The sequence below is a fragment of the Rhynchophorus ferrugineus genome, unplaced genomic scaffold, assembly GCF_030347505.1.
Source record: "Rhynchophorus ferrugineus isolate W39M unplaced genomic scaffold, kcgeb_rfMv2 rfM2, whole genome shotgun sequence".
NCBI lineage: Eukaryota > Metazoa > Arthropoda > Insecta > Coleoptera > Curculionidae > Rhynchophorus > Rhynchophorus ferrugineus.
The window spans coordinates 80,400,790-80,417,631 of record NW_027472581.1 but is presented as its reverse complement, the minus strand read 5'-3'; the positions used below and the strand labels follow the sequence as shown (position 1 = coordinate 80,417,631).

At 31.5% G+C, this 16,842-nt stretch overlaps 1 protein-coding gene across 11 annotated transcripts in view; it reads left to right on the top strand.

The window, feature by feature from the left end:
* LOC143191404 (echinoderm microtubule-associated protein-like 2) overlaps nucleotides 1-16,678 on the top strand; it is a 97,146-nt gene extending 80,468 nt beyond the window's left edge. For 3 of the 11 annotated variants that reach the window (XM_076396456.1, XM_076396455.1, XM_076396453.1), the window contains 15 exons: nucleotides 316-486; nucleotides 960-1,052; nucleotides 1,564-1,635; nucleotides 10,802-10,916; nucleotides 10,973-11,163; nucleotides 12,382-12,454; nucleotides 12,512-12,718; nucleotides 13,254-13,455; nucleotides 13,601-13,791; nucleotides 14,441-14,567; nucleotides 14,624-14,754; nucleotides 14,823-15,077; nucleotides 15,137-15,224; nucleotides 15,854-16,080; nucleotides 16,141-16,678. In XM_076396456.1, coding sequence (XP_076252571.1) covers nucleotides 316-486; nucleotides 960-1,052; nucleotides 1,564-1,635; nucleotides 10,802-10,916; nucleotides 10,973-11,163; nucleotides 12,382-12,454; nucleotides 12,512-12,718; nucleotides 13,254-13,455; nucleotides 13,601-13,791; nucleotides 14,441-14,567; nucleotides 14,624-14,754; nucleotides 14,823-15,077; nucleotides 15,137-15,224; nucleotides 15,854-16,080; nucleotides 16,141-16,266 — 2,269 coding nt within the window. In that variant the 3' untranslated portion in view covers nucleotides 16,267-16,678. Of the gene's footprint in view, nucleotides 1-315; nucleotides 487-959; nucleotides 1,053-1,563; nucleotides 1,636-10,801; nucleotides 10,917-10,972; nucleotides 11,164-12,381; nucleotides 12,719-13,253; nucleotides 13,456-13,600; nucleotides 13,792-14,440; nucleotides 14,568-14,623; nucleotides 14,755-14,822; nucleotides 15,078-15,136; nucleotides 15,225-15,853; nucleotides 16,081-16,140 lie in introns of all 11 variants that reach the window. The other 8 variants (XM_076396460.1, XM_076396459.1, XM_076396458.1 and 5 more) reach the window with 3 other exon arrangements.
* The last annotated feature ends 164 nt before the right edge of the window (nucleotides 16,679-16,842 follow it).

Genomic DNA, 16,842 nt, shown 5'->3' with positions numbered 1-16,842 from the left:
AGTCTTCCAATGAAATCACAATCTATTTTTAATTGTTAATACTTGGATCAGTGTTATGCTTATGAGCCAAATATTTAAAATGAATTAAATATAACAATTGGAACCATGGATTACTCTTTCATGCACCTGGTATTATTTAAACACCAGCTTTTGTTACTACTATAAACCTATCAGTAAATAGTTCACTATTGCATTCAGTAAATGCCAGTGTTGCGCCATCTGTGTACAAAAAATTAAACTTATTTCCTCGCTATTTTTTGTCTATAGATGGCTTAGCAAATTCACAAATTTTCAATTGTTTTGTTTACTTTTCAGATATACAGGGTCCTCTCTGCCACAAAGACGAGCCGTCCATTATCAGTCCACTGGTAGTTTACATTCGGATAGTCATAGTTCAAGCAGCGTGAGTCCTGTCCCATCCCCGTCCCCCCGAGCTACCCCACTGCCCCAAACTGCTCGAAGAACTACCCCAGTAACAAGCCCAAGGTAACAAACTTAAACATTCTTATTGCTGATACCAATATACTATTAAAGCTGTTAAACAAAGAAAGAACAAATTACTTAGACTTATATTAAATAATAAAAATCTCATTTCTACTAAAAACACTCCTATAATAATGGTAATTACTTAGGCGCTTTCTAATGAACTACAATTTACCTTAGTCATAATGTCTTGGGAAAGGCTAGCGGATTATTTATTTTTTATTTCTGCAATATCTTAATGAGATTTAATCAGATCTAAAAACGATACAGTTACACAATACAAATAAATACTAAACTTAATAAAAGTATAAACGCTATACCGTTTTCTGTAAATAATCAATCAGTACGCGTTGGTTTAAACATGTCGTATTAATTGTCTAACGTTGATATTACAAAATATACATAATTAAGAGCCTTCTTGATAACTAATGGAGCATCATGCATTTTAATTATAATAAATTTGCATAATATTGCAGTGTAACATCGAATAACAGTACTATACACAAGAGATGGAGTTCAACTGGAGATTTTAATCAAACTGGAGTGACCGGTAGTCCAATGCAGAGCAAGTAAGTATTTAAATTACGCTGATTTGTCTTAACAACGCGAACGCCTCGTTTACTAAATTGTCCGTTTTTAATACAATAATAAGCACATATATTAATTTTGTTAATTTATTTTTGTTAGATGATTAAAATACGTGATTTATACAATGGTATCTAATAGTAACATTAATAAGCGACAACTGCATAATTCTTTTCAATATTAATAAAATATGTGTATTTAATTAATTTTTTTTTCCCAAAAATGTTATTAAATTTATAAATTGTCATGAATCACTATGCATTGTATTACAATATACAGTAAGAAGTATTTAAAATCTTAAAAAGAACAAGTACATAACCTTATTATTTCAGTTTTATGTAGCGATTTTATTTATCAAGCCATTCGATAGATGGCACTTCTATAGTATTCATGTATTGATAGTCGTCTAAATTTTACTTTTGTTTTAAATTTTAACATTTTCGTTTTTAGGCGTTGTTTTTGTTATATTATGTTTTTCTTTTGTTTATTTTTTAGGTTTTCAACAAAATCATTTATGAATCTGTTTAAGTCAAATAATAATCTAGCTGCACCTAACTATAAGCATGGGTACGTGTTAACTTTATCACTTGCACTTTTTTATTACCATTACCTGGTAGGTAAATAATAAAGGCGATTGAGAATCACTTGTTTATCTCATGCTGGGGCTTCGAACCTTCATTATTTACAAAAATACATTCAGATTAGGTTTCGTTATGTGTAAAATATGTGTTGGTTGAGGCACAGTATCTTAGAGGGCGCTGTGCGTCAGCCTAACTGTAAGAGCTAATGAAGAGTTCAAGGTAAAAACCCAAAAATCATATTTTACCAAGTTACCTGATAAAAAAGCAACTGCGTTATTTATATCCTTGTGGACCTATATGACCTGACGATCCATTTAAAATATGACTATAATTTTTCTGTTACGTTATCAACTGAAAAAAGAAATAAACGAGCAAAATTAGATCTCTTACGGTATGAATCTAGCCGCTATATCGACAGCAATGTTCTTTGTTGATGATCGATCGCTGTAAAAGAGTCAAGGTAACCAAACGCAAAAATAGAAGCGTTGGAAGAGTGAGTCATTTAGACCGAATAAGCTTAGTTTTTGGTAAATTTCTTTTGACATTGTTTTTGTTGATACGTTACAATATTAGGTTATATTCACTTTGGTCTTCGTTTTAGACGCGACATTAAATCATAATTGTGTTTTAATTTTTCTTAAACGGTTTTGCTATTATCCAAATTAAATGAATCTTTTTGAATCTGAAAAGCGTTTTTTTTTTAAATTTTAATATGTGTGTGTTATGTTATTGTAATACAATGACTGATTTATTTATAGGTTCTATATAAGTTTTATCTTGTATACATATGTATTTTGTTATTTGCGGTTATATGTTGATTTTAGATAATTAGATAATTTTTTTATATAAATGTAAATATAACCATAGATTCAGTTTAATTTATATAAACAAATTAACTATTTTACCAAATCGAATTTATATATTTGAAACTCTTATGTAATTGGGAGATTTTTATATCACATATTAATGATTCAATATTAATTAAAATATTATTATGATATATGTATTTTATTACCAGGCATCTTCGTATCTTTATACAAGAAATAATATTTGATTAAAAAAAACTGGAACAAATGTTGAAAACACAGATTCCTCATAAAATAATATAAAAAGTTGCATAATACAACAATCGTTTAGAAAGTAATTTCAATTTTATACCGTGAAATGTAACTGAATTTTTTATAGACGAAGAATAAGCTGGTCATTAGCAAGAAATTGAATTATATGAGATTTTAGGTCATCATAATTGGTGAAATTTTTACCATTTAGGGTTCTGTAAACATATGGTGATATTTTTATTATATTAAGTAAGTTATTCATATCAGGCCGTTATCTAAATGCCTAGATGTTTGAGTACATCTGCTTAGGAGAAGATGCTCCATTGGTAATTGATGTTCTCGGGCTGGTATAATTTTCTACATACTATGAATGTATCATGTGTAAATTTCGTTTTAGTGGCCTTAATACGTTGTATTTTCAACCGTACTAATATGTACAAAAAGTTCACTACAAGTTTCTTTGGTAGTTATTTTAGTATTCAGATATAGCATCGACAGACCTGTAGACTTTCCGTTGCCAATACTGTATCGCATCTATAGTATTTCCAATAAAACAGCCAATGCACGTCATAGATGACGTCGAACATATTGCCAAATGCAGAGTGTAAAAATCTAAAATTTGTTTTAAACTCAGAGTGGATTTTTTCTTTTCATTTTACCCTAGTTAAGAAGAGACTATCTGATGCTTTGAAACATGTAACCGAATCAGTCTATAAAATTCTATTTGGTTTGGTACTAGTGGGCCATATTACCAAATGCCTGCAAAATTCTTAAAACAATGGAACAAAAATAATGTGATCAAATATTTTTGATTTTTATGATATAGTACACCTAATGCATATATCTTCAGCATTTTCAATCATACTAATAATAGTAGCGATTTGAATTTTATTAAAACAAGCGAAAGGGCAAAACAACGTTTGTCAATTTATAACTTGTAATTATCAACACTTTGAAGAACCAGACGACTTTTGTAGTCTGAGTTGGTTACATGTTCGACTTCTTTTTCTTTTTAATTATCTCTTTACTTCTGTATCTCTTTTTAACTGGAATAAAATATTGTCTAATTTTAAAACTAATTTACAAATTGCAATAGGCATTACATTCGTTAGACATGATAACGTCTTGATAACATGCTTGCATTGTTATTTTGAATAGACTATTAGAATTAGAGTACATATTAAATTCAGTGTATTAAAATCTTCATATTAATTTTTCAAGAGCTTTGAAACCATAATATGTATAGTCTATCCAATAAAACAACCAATGCACATCATCAAAATTTATGACGTTGGCATATATTCGACGTTATCTGTGACGTGCATTGGTTGTTTTATTGAAAAGACTATATAAAACAACCAATGCTCCAATGCCAAACAAAATGCTCTAGGATACATGTAACCGAATTAGCTTATAAAATTCTATTTTGATTGGTACTTATAAAAATTGTTGCCAAATGCCTACAAAATTCTTTAAAACATTAGTGATAATAATTAGAGGTTATAAACCGGTAAATGTAGCAAAGCAAAATTCTAAGTTGGTGAGACAATATTGCGATGTCTTAACATTAATAAATTTTAATGATGTGCATTGATTGTTCCATTGTGTTACAAGAGTCTAGTTCTGGAGACTCCTGGCGTGCTCACATGGATTTGAATTTGCGACGTTGCCAGTTGTTTAAAATTATACGTATATTTGAAGAATATAATAAAAATAGAATAACATATTTTGAATTCGTAAGTTAACCTAATATTTCTGTTGAGACTCAAGTTAAAATGTTTTGGTATATTTTTGACCCTATAAAAGGACATCGAGTCATATTTATTCGCACTTTTACTTTCGCAGGGCCAACTATACCTAAAATAAAATGAATTTGGTATAGAATTGAATCCAGTTTGCAATATTAAAATAAAATTTGATACGCACCTGGATGGAATGTCCTCATATGCCTGTTCAGTTTAAACGTGTTATAATAGCTTTTTTGTTACTTATAATAGCTTGTTACCAGTCTCAAGGTCAAATCCAAAATGGCTGTCATAGTTCATTGGATTCTACATCTCGATGACTTGTAAATGGCAACGTCGCAAAGTCAGGCGGAAACTACCGAAGTTGACCGATTACCGGTAAGAATACTCCAGAAATAGCCACTACTCATTGTGTTGGACACCCTATAAACGACCGAAAGAACTTTTCAATGTACAGATTACAAAATGTCAGTTACGTTTGATCCAAAACAATTCACTTCTTTTATATGTAGATAAATTCGCCTGGTAACGATACATTTCTTCGTATTTGGTGGATATTGCGAAATGATTCAGACAGGCGAGAATTTCGCGGTCCCGTCACCCTCAGTGGGTTCGCGTCAGCGGTTCGATTCGCATCGTTCGAATCAAATAAGCGTCGAAACGAAACGTATTCGTATATATCTACCGACGGTAGATACGACAGAAACATTTACGTTCGTGTCGATCTCGCGCAACAACATAAAATAATAATCCATCGATGCGGCAGCCGTTTTATTGTTGTTAGTTTTTTTTTCATATTGTTGTTCGGGTGGAACTGTCGGTGCTGTGAACCAAATTTTAAGTTTTATTGCCGGCGACTTATTTGGAATTTACCATGTACGTGAGAGAGAGATTGTACGTATGTTTGTTTCCGAGAAGAATTCTAGATGATAATCACTCGAATTACATATATTCCCTGTTTTAATTTAAATTAGATGCGTCGGGTTTACGCTTCTTATTTTACCCGTGAGTTGGCACGGGACTTTTCGATTCGATATAACTTTTTTTATTAGGTGCGTGCCATGCATTCTGATCATTTTTTTTAAACTTTAGAAGGACGTTTAATTTTTTTTTAGATTGATATTTGTCAAATTTTCAGTCATATTAAAAATTTTCCCTTAAGAGGATGTTTTCAAATTCCTATTATATTCTGGGATATCGCTGTTTTAGTGACGTAACATCTGAAAACTAAACTTTAAAAGCGTTTTTCTCGAAAGTACTTTTTTCGATGTGTTTGACATGATATCACAAGTTCTACTGAACCGACTAACTTGAAATTTGGTACCATACATTCTTATATCTGTATCAAAGTCAACTATAACATGTTTTGGATTTTAACTATTATTAAAAAATTTTGAAATGTCAAAAAAAAATTTTGTCAAACAACATTCGAATTTCAAGTAAATCGGTTTGGAATAACTCGACGTATGTCAACCGTCTCAAAAAAAGCAGTATGAAATCTATTTTTTCAAATTTCTAGACAAAAATATCCCCTTAAAAAGGTCTTTATTAAGAAAAATTGGTACAATATATATTAATCGAGATACTCTCCATCATTTTGTCAAAATTGTGTCAAAACAGCGTACTTCTTCAGCATTTTGAAACCGCGTGGGAATCAAAACATGATGATCGATGATGCATTGATCCGAACAAAGGTTATTAGAGAGCGCCATGCCTGGTGAGTACGCTGAGTGCGGCAGAACTTCCCATTCCAGTCGCAACGGTCTCTTCACAACTCTTGCAACGTGTGGTCAAGGATTATCATGCAAGAAGACATCTGCAGTAACGATTCAATTCGATATTTAGCAACTGGTAATACGCTGTACCTTGCTGATCCCACCATATGCACAGTAAAACTTTATAACTATGAATATTTTACTTCGGTGTCAATGTGGATAGCTTTCTTGGACAGACTTATGACTTTTTGTTCTTAAGGTTGTCGTAGTAGATTCACTTTTTATCGCCACACTAGTTTTTTGTTCACTGGCAAGCAATGAAGTCACGATGTTGAAACGGTTCGAAAAGGATTTTCATCCAATTCGCGTGGTTGCCATATTACCTCCTTTTAAATCTTTCTCATCGAATGTAAACGTCTGAAGTCCTGAGCTGCCATTCAGTAAGTCTTACAATGCATTGTCTTCAAACATTTTTAATCCCTCAGACAAATCTTTGTCATTGACATCAACATCATGAATTTCAAATCATCGAAGCCAATACCCACAATTGGGATATTGCAGAACTGCGTCATCATAACTCTCTAAAAGTGTTTGATGGGCTTAGGCGGTGGATTTCTTTAAATAAAGCAATAAAATTATTGAAAGTGCAAAAAGCAATTTTGAGTGTTCCATGATTAGCACTATACACATAGTACACCGAATAACGCAATAATACCAAGTGGAAAATTGTTATTTTATGTAGAGAAATATTAAAACCGCTGAATTTAATAGTTGAATTGGGTTGTTTAACAGTTATTTATATTGATACTTCGCATTTTCACCAATAGATACTGCTGATCAAAATATATGTAAACATCTAATAATTATCTACTACCACCTATTATTATTAGGTTTTCCCATTTATGGGGTGATTTGTTGGGGTGTTTTTATTGAAAACTGCATAGGACATTCAACTTCTAACAAACTTATGATATTATGAGTGCATATTTTACTTGTCATGTATAATATAGAGAATGCGATATTACGTTAAAATCAAACATCAATAGTTTATCAAAACCGTGATTTTTAAAAGAATGTATTCATGATTTACTGAGTATTCCGTTTATTTATTTAAATCAAGGATTCCTAAAGTCTTAAACTAAAGGGACACTCACCAAATCGTTTTATTTTATGGAACCCGCCATAAAATTACAAAACAGGCACTGCGATTTAAATAAATATGTTAAAAGTTCATTTTTGTTCGTTACTTTAATTTTTAATACGACGAATGAAATTATTTCATCTTTTTAATAATAAAATGGTTTTATAATCGGATGGTTTTAAAGATAGCCTTTTAGAATACTTCAGAATGTTCTCACTGTGTCACTCCTAACACCAACTCAAAACTTGTTGAGAGACATGAGTTATTTTGTACGTACGTCATCTAAATTTGTAATGTCAAAACGTGACAATGTTGCCTCATCAACTCTGAGTTTTAGTTCAGTTTGACTTTGACGTACAACAAAATTCTGATCTAAATAAAATAATTGAACAAAAATGTTATCAAGTAGAATTTTTTTTTAATTCTAGTACATCTAAAAACTACAATAGTTTATAGGTTAGAGTTATAACCTCTTATCACTATTACTTTCAAGAATGTTACATACGTCTGACAACCGGACGACTTTGACAGGCTCATTCGTTTACACGTTCGAACTAATCAGACAACATTGTGTCTCTTTTTAACTAGAATAAAATAAGAAGGAAAATATTGTCTGATTCTGAAATGAATTTACAAATTGCGGCAGGCAATACATTAAACATCTTAATAACGTATGTACGAAAAAACTTTGAATAGACAAATAATATATATTTCAAATATATATTTTAATGGGGATGAACTCTGAAGATGAATGCTTTGTAAAATCAACATAGATATTTTTTGATGATATTTTCTTCTCGATATTTTTTGCTCAATATTTTTTCAACTTATTTGACCTTTGACAATTTATATAGATTTTTGTTCTATTGAGATCCTTTTTTGATCCTTGTAGTACTGAAATCTTTAAATATATATCCATATATTTTTTTGGTCGTCGAAGCAATTGATCTGTAAAATATAGAAATGTAGAGTTTGTAGAATATCGAAATGTCAATATTTTTCAACAATTCAGTATATTATTTACAAATCTTTGACCTCTTTTTGCTCTTGAGAATAACAAATCTATAAAAAAAATTATAACATCGATCCAATTTTTAAAATTTATTGATGTATCAAATATTTCTATCCGCTTCCGACAACCCTATTCTGATGATAAATTATTTTGTACTTATTTGTATCAATATTCTATGATCTTTTCTAACCAGACAATCCAGAAATTATTTTTTTAAGACTGACAATTTGTTTTACCATGAATGGTTGTCGCAACTTTCTTTGACGTATAAGAGTAATTGATTTTTCTCATCAAATATTTTGTGCTATTTCAAAATGACTTTTCACAGACCCTATTCACTTTTCCATTACTTATAATTCTTTGAAAGTAATTGTTATTGGTTCATGGTTCGTATATATCACAGGTATTAAAAAGAATATGCGATACTCTCAGTGTGACCTAATTCATCATATTCTTAGAGAAATTATCATGGAAGAGTTATATGGATTTGATTCTTTGAAAATATTATGTGCGTGGAAAAGTAATCTATGACTATCACTTTTTAAAGTAAAGTTTCACCCATTTCTTTTAATTAGCTTTTATTTAATATCGCAATCATTATTGAAAAGGAACTTTTTGTAATAACCTTCCATAATAATAAGTTCTAAAGCTATAACAATATTCATCTTTCTTTGATTACTTGTTACAACGATTTGCCCAATTTTAAAACAATAAAGTTCATGGCGTTTAAATGTTTCTTATGGTTGACATATCGTCGTTTAATGCAAGGCCAATATCTGAAGACACTGAACCAAAATTATCGAGAAAATAATCCTGTCGTCTTATTTGGTCTTCATAACAAGCTGTAGACCGTTCAACATATGGCTAAATTTTTTTACTGTAATTTTACCATTTAAGGATCTTTAAAAACATCAAAATTAATGATAATTAAATGGAGCCAGGTCGGGATTATAACACGATTTAAAAAAAATATCACTCTTAAGCTATAATTAATTTAGTTATGCCAGAAAGAAACAATTGATGGTCATTGGTTGTCAGGTCTTTCTACATTGTAAATATATAGTGACTAAATTTTGAATTAATGATCTTGAATGTCTTTGAATAATCATTGTGATGCCACCTTGCTGTGCAATTTACTGATCATTTTTTTAAATGTTCTTAATTCTGGATTATATAAATTATGAACATCTGCAGAATAGCAATTTTATTGCTAGTTTTTCAAGAAATACCATTAATTTGATGGGAATGGGTATGAATGGGAGTACACTGTATTTTTGTCAATTTACCTTGAAAGATGAAGATCGCCAATTATCTTTCCGCCTATATTTTTTTAGAATACTAACCTTCAGTCCCATATTTTAGTTGTTTATTTATTTAATTTTCTGAAAATTTTGTAGAGTTCTATGAACGCATTATAATATTTCTAGAAATCAATAGATTACAGGATGAAAGCTTTTCTATACTATATGAGATCATCGCTACACCTTATTTTGAAGTAATTTTTATGTATTTTGGTGGCGTGATATCCGTTCATTAACGGAACCAATTTACATCGTAGATCTTTATTTTTAAATGGGTAGCACACCTGTTACTCTATTCCTGTTTATGTTTTTTTTAAACATCTTGTGATGTTAAGGAAATTTTAATTAGACGGCATCAAATCAAGGACCTATAAATAATGTCATTGTCCAATTAAATTCCAATAATTCGCATAAGATTTATACAGATATGAAGCTTTGCAGCACAATGATGGAATTATAACAAAAAAAGGAAAGAAGTCTGAGAAGAATAAAGTTGTTTATAGTAAATGTCATTTAGTTCTTTTGTAACTCCATTAGCTTTTGGTTTTTGTGAAGATGCTCAGTCTTTAATGAAGTTTGATGTGCATTGAGTCAGTTCTATTAGATGGATTTGGCACTAGCAATTAACAACATCTATATGTATAATTATTGAACTTTGCATTAGGGGCTTGTATGTATTGTGATCATTTATTCACTTAAAAAACATTCACTTATAGACTAAGACTTTTAGTAGTACGTATTCGATTTTTTCTACTCTATATATTTTTTGTCCTAAAGTATTCTCAGTAAACAAGTTTAACTATTATTTCGTACGAAATCTGACCTTATTTAAGCATTTCGATCGATGGTTTTGTTTTTTTTTGCCTAAAACATTTGTTCCTTTATCGATCTTTTTTTTTCTAAACAGGATTTTAGATATTACTATCGCGCAGTCGAAGTAATTTTTCCTAATATATAAGCCTCATTGTTGGTCGATTTTACCTTAACAGTATAGCTTTTACTCTGCTATCATAAACATCAAGTAATTACATATATTGATGGTTCGAATCCCTGGTTATTAACAGTTCACAGTTAAAGTATTGGATATCGATCAAAATGACTGACGATAATCATGAGTAATATGTTTATTTTTTATCTTGAAACTCTTGATATTTACTGATTTCTATTGATGGCTTTGTAGGACCAAAGATGCCCAATACAACGACGAGGATAAATCCGTTAAAATGTTCATTAGGGGACGACCTGTCATACTCTATGCACCAACAGACGTCGCAGATACTTACGAAATTACCAAGGTAAAGGAATGCAATGAAAATGGGAAGGCAATTAGTGTATGTCGTTCTTTTTATAGGTTTCGACTGCTCCAGGGCAGAGATTGAAACTGGATTGGGTATATGGATACCGTGGACGAGACTGCAGGTCGAATCTTTATTTCCTACCCACTGGTGAGATGGTTTACTTCGTAGCAGCAGTGGTGGTACTGTATAATGTTGAGGACCAGAATCAGAGGCACTATTTGGAGCACACCGATGACATTAAAAGGTATTAAAATCGATGATTCGTTCAAATATATTAGAAACGTATATATTATTTCATACTATTTCAAGTATTTTTGCTTCTGATTCTCTTTAAATAACTGTCATTTTAAAAAGTGGAGGAAGGAAAATTAATGGATGATGAATAACACAATTTTTACGAAACGTTTTAAAAATACTCTTAGACGTGCATAAAAGTAATTCAAGTTTTTAGCATTTCACCGTAAAATATTATGTTTCTTCAAAATAACCTAAAAACTTAATAATACATAAATAAATATCTTATTTATTAAAATCTGACTTACAAACTCATATTATAATTATTTAAACAAAAACATAAAATTAACAGCCATTACAAAATTTACAAGTACACTCTGTTACAAACCACCCGAATGCTTGTATCCTTTGGTGTAATTAAACGAATTTCTTAGATTCACTCCCTCACTATATATTCTAATCAGACATTATATTATAATATACTATTATAACAATGTATATCTCTTTTCCGCTGTCACAGTCTCGATTATCTTGAAGTCTAGTAGTATTCCAGTATGTTCCACAACAGTAAAAATATTTTCGCTAAAAGCAGAAATCAATCAGTGTTCTAATTTACCTTTTCCTTGATTGGTTAATGGGATACATAAATAGTATAGAGGCATGGTCGCACATTAGTAAAACTATCTTTTTAGTGATTTTACCAAAAAATAAAATATACCACCATAGTCCATCCAATGTAATATCATTATAGTAAAATACAAGTAATGTAAAAATTAGCATAGTAAAATTAATTACTAGAAATGTCTAGTATTGTTTCAACAGGTTGGTCAATCCATTTTCCAATACACATAACAATTCAATTAATAAATAGGCCAATTTGATGCGTTCTAATCAAATTACCAGCCATTTGTCCAGGTTTTTAACAAAGTTCACAACTGTATCATGAGTTCGATATTTCAAGTTATGTAATGTAATAACTTATACCATTTTTAATTAAAAAAAAACAATAATCCTAAGAAAAACGACAAAATATTTTTTGATAAATAGGCCATTAATATACATCAATTTGAAAAATAAACTCATGAAAGAAATTTACTTCAAAAATATGGTTAACTATTGAACTATATATAATATTTTAAGATATTTCAATATTTGAAATATTAAAGTATCTTAAAATTACTTAGATCATGTAATTTTTTGTTTAATATCTTTGTTCAATCTATTGCAGTTTGGCAATACATCCAAACAAAATGTTAGTAGCCACAGGTCAAACAGCAGGTCAAGACAAGGCCAACGCCAGAGTAAGCATTAGCTTTGAAATTTTAATAGCTCAACTCAAGGTTCTTTTCACCTTTCAGCCTCACGTGAGAGTTTGGAACTCGATAACGTTACATACGCAGGCAGTCATTGGAATGAATGACTTCGACGTTTCGGTCTGCTGCCTGTCGTTTTCGAAGGCAGACGCCGGTACTCTTCTGGTGGCCATCGACGATTCTACAGACCATACAATATCGGTATGGGACTGGCAGAAAGGAGAACATGGACACAAAATCACTGAAACCAAGGTAAACACTATTTTCTCCTTAGTCATAAAAGAGTCAGACAACAATTACTGAAAATAGAAAAATGTTATTTTTAAATAGTAGTTAATTTGTCAGTTGGTGCCATTGTTACATGTTATAACTAATGCATGGTCTCATTCAGTAGCAGTAACTTCATCTGACTTGTCAGATTGAGAAATCTGTATCTTTTAGACTATTTTTCGAATTCAAAAACATTTTCTAGATTTTAACTAGATTGGAGCTGGAGGACATTCCTTAACGTTATGATCGTCCATATAATTTAACAAAATATGTACCTACATCTACTGGAAACCTATTTACTGAATCATAAAGTGCACATTCTCATATCTTAATAATTTATCTCAAAATTTATAAAAAATATTGTTGTGATGCTTGACTAACCAGAGACAACTATACAAAATAATATAAATTTTTAGTAATTCTAACTTATTTTTGTTTGTTCTGTTTTGTTCTCGACAACTATAGCTGGAGTAATCTCGTATAAATAAATACATGTTAATTAATATATTAATTTCAGGGTTCAGTTGATACAATTGTGGCGGCAGAGTTCCATCCCCTTGACCGGAACACCATCGTCACCTGCGGCAAGTCACACATTGCGTTCTGGTCGTTGGACTCGAATGGAACCCTGTACAAGAGAATGGGCATATTTGAGACCCGCGACAAGCCAAAATACGTGACTTGTGTGGCGTTTTTGCAGACTGGAGAAACCATCACAGGTAGGCGTAGTTTCTTCCTGCTATAAATTAGTAGTGGTATTAGTAGCGCCTACATTCAATTTGTCTTTGCTTTTTCGTTTTTATTAACTAATAGCGATGGTCGATTATCGTCGATTTAACTAAGATAATTCGTTTGTCTTTCAAGGTGACTCCAATGGTAATTTGGCTATTTGGGGCCGAGGCACTAACACAATTTGGAAACTAGTTAAAAACGTGCATGAAGGCAGCATTTTTTCTATTTGCGTTTCAAAGGACGGCAGCGTCATCACCGGAGGTGGCAAAGATGGCCGAGTGGTTCAACATGATAACAATTTAAAATCCGTAGGGTTCATAGAGGTAAGATATATTTAAAAATAAACATTATACGTGTAAAAAAGTAATTGTTTTTCATGTTAACTGAATAAACATTATAAGTTTTTCATAATAATTTTCATTGAATGAAATAATAGCCATAACAGAGATGGGCGATTTATATAAATTGAATAGATGTAACTGTCCATAGCATAACTTTTTGTTAAGAAAATTTATTCTAACTTTTGGTCATGATGGGATTTAGTAATTGATTATAGATATCTACAGATAAAACTGAAATCTACCCATATTATTAGCCCTAGTATCTTCACTAAACGCATTTCCAACTTTATATGCGATTTTCTTTGCAAATTGAAAATTTATCAAGACAGGGATTAATAGAGGAAAATTCGAAAAACGCAAAAAGTAGATCATCAGAGGGAGTAATAAGACTTAAGAGAAAAGACAAAAAGAAAGTGATTCAATGAGAAATGTAAAAATCATTGAGGACATAAAGAAAACACAAACTCAATGAAAAAAATAATAAAAACATAGATTGAGAAGTGTATTTAAGGAATTCTTAAATGGAAATATGAACAGGATAAAATCAGTACAAAATGACTTAGTCATAATACAATAGTTAAAAGAAGATAACAATAGAAAAATAAACTAATAAATGGTCTGTTATATTTAGATTGAATCACACTACGGAGGCGTTAGAGTAATTTCTGAAGGACGAGGTTCCCAACTGTTATTAGGCACGACAAAGAATTGTATACTGAATGGTACACTAGAGCTGGGATTCCAACCAATAATTCTAGGTAAGTAACAGCTATTTATTTTCAATTTCCTTTGTTATATGTATGTTGCTTTCTAGGACATACTGACGAATTATGGGCTCTTGCAGCTCATCCGAGTATACCTCAATTCGCCACAGCCGGCTTTGATCGTGTCTTACAGCTTTGGGAATCGATGTCGCATAGTATCCTGTGGAGTAAGGATATTGAAGTAGGTCCAATTACATCATATCAAATTGTTCATGTTTTTCATGCTATTTTTGCGTTGTCACCATTTAGGAGCAAGCTCAGAGTGTAGCCTTTTCCCAAGATGGTGCAGTTATATTAGTAGGATGTGTGAATGGGAAATGGTTGATTTTCGATACACAGACGAGGGAACTATTGGGGCAACATGCAGATGGTAACGAGCCCATTCAGACTATCAAGTTCTCACCCGATGGTAGTTTGGTAGCTCTGGGCTCCAGAGATAACCAGATCTATATCTATCAGGTATCAGAGGATGGCATGAAATATAGCAGAGTCGGCAGGTGTTCGGTAATAGAAGAAAACCATATTAAAATGACTGTTGATAATCACGACAAATATCCTTCTAGGGTCATTCAAGCTTCATTACACATCTCGATTGGGCGGTAGATAATCAGACGTTAAGAAGCAATTCTGGGGATTATGAATTGTTATACTGTAAGTATTCATAAGTCTTGTTTATACTATAAGTGTGAAATATGCACTACCCTGTTATCTACATATAGTCCTCCCAATAAAATAGCCAATGCACGTTATCAAAATTTATAATGCAACGTTGCCGCACAAAATTTAAGATTAGTTTAAAAATACTAATGTAAATAAAATTGTGAAATAAAAATAACGTTATAAAATATAATTTATTTTAATATTATAGTACATCTAATGCATATTTATTGAAAGACTTAACTACAGTTCATTAAACAACCACAATAGTTTGTATGACAACAGTGTCGACCACTACCAACACAAATCGAATTTTATAAAACGACTTGGTTACGAGTTTTAAAGGGATTTTTACGTTTTCATAAACTGAATTTGACAATATATTCGACGGTGTTGTTGACGTGCATTGGCTGTTTTATAGGAATGACTATGGACAGACTAGATAATAGATATACTATTAGTACATATGTGTCATACATTAAACTCAACATTCATATATAGTTCATGCTGAAAATTAAATGAGAATTTTTCAGGTTATACCGTCTGTTATCATTTTTGGTGTACCTAACCACAGCATTTACATCTCAGTGTTTGTATTTTTGTTTATAAAAGTTCTGTTTCAGGGAATGCGGGTACTTGTCGACAAATACCACAACCTAGTCTCATGCGCGATCTGGATTGGGCTAGCAACACATGTACGCTCACCTTCAACACCATCGGTATCTGGCCAGAGAACGCCGACGGAACAGACATCAACTATTGTGACAGAAGCAATGATAACAAGCTGATGGTAACCGCTGATGATTTCGGTAAAGTTAAACTGTATAGCTATCCAGTTATGCAACCCAAAGTAAGTGTACTCAAATGCCAATTAGCAGCTAATGTTAACAAAACGGTGTTCTTTTTTCAGTCTCTCTCGCATGTCTATAGTGGTCATAGCAGCCATGTCACTGCTGCTAACTTCTTGCACGACGATTCTCGTGTGGTCTCCATCGGCGGAAAAGACACAGCCGTCTTGCAATGGAGCGTCTTATAATTCTGGCACCTTCTCAATAGAGCAAACGAATTTTCACCACATATTTGCTATCACATGCGACGGCAGATTTATTTACATTTTCGGAGGCCTTAAAACTACTTAAACTATTCAACAATTTATCAGTGCCCTAAAATTTGATATAGGAACCTTTGTTACTATTTACAGCTAATATTTATATATATACATATATGAATATATGTTTTTATCATTCCGCATCATTTAGAAATGGATTTTAAGGAAGCGTCAAAGGGGGGAGAAGAAACAGTGCCAGATTGCGGCGGGTGTATTTTAGGGTACCCCTAATACATGTTTGTTAACGTATTTATATCGTTGCTCTTGTTTATTATTTTTTAAATTCAATATCTCCCTCATTGAACTGTATTTGTGTGATAAATAAACTATACCTAGAGAATTTTTGTTATTACATACCTTTATAGATATATAAAACTTGCCGTGCCATCATAAAGAACCATGTTGCTGCTCTCCAAGCACACCAACCCCAGAACTCTAAAAATGAATAGAAGATAGAATGCCCTAATTTATGACCACATCACGATAATTGAGGTTATAAATGAA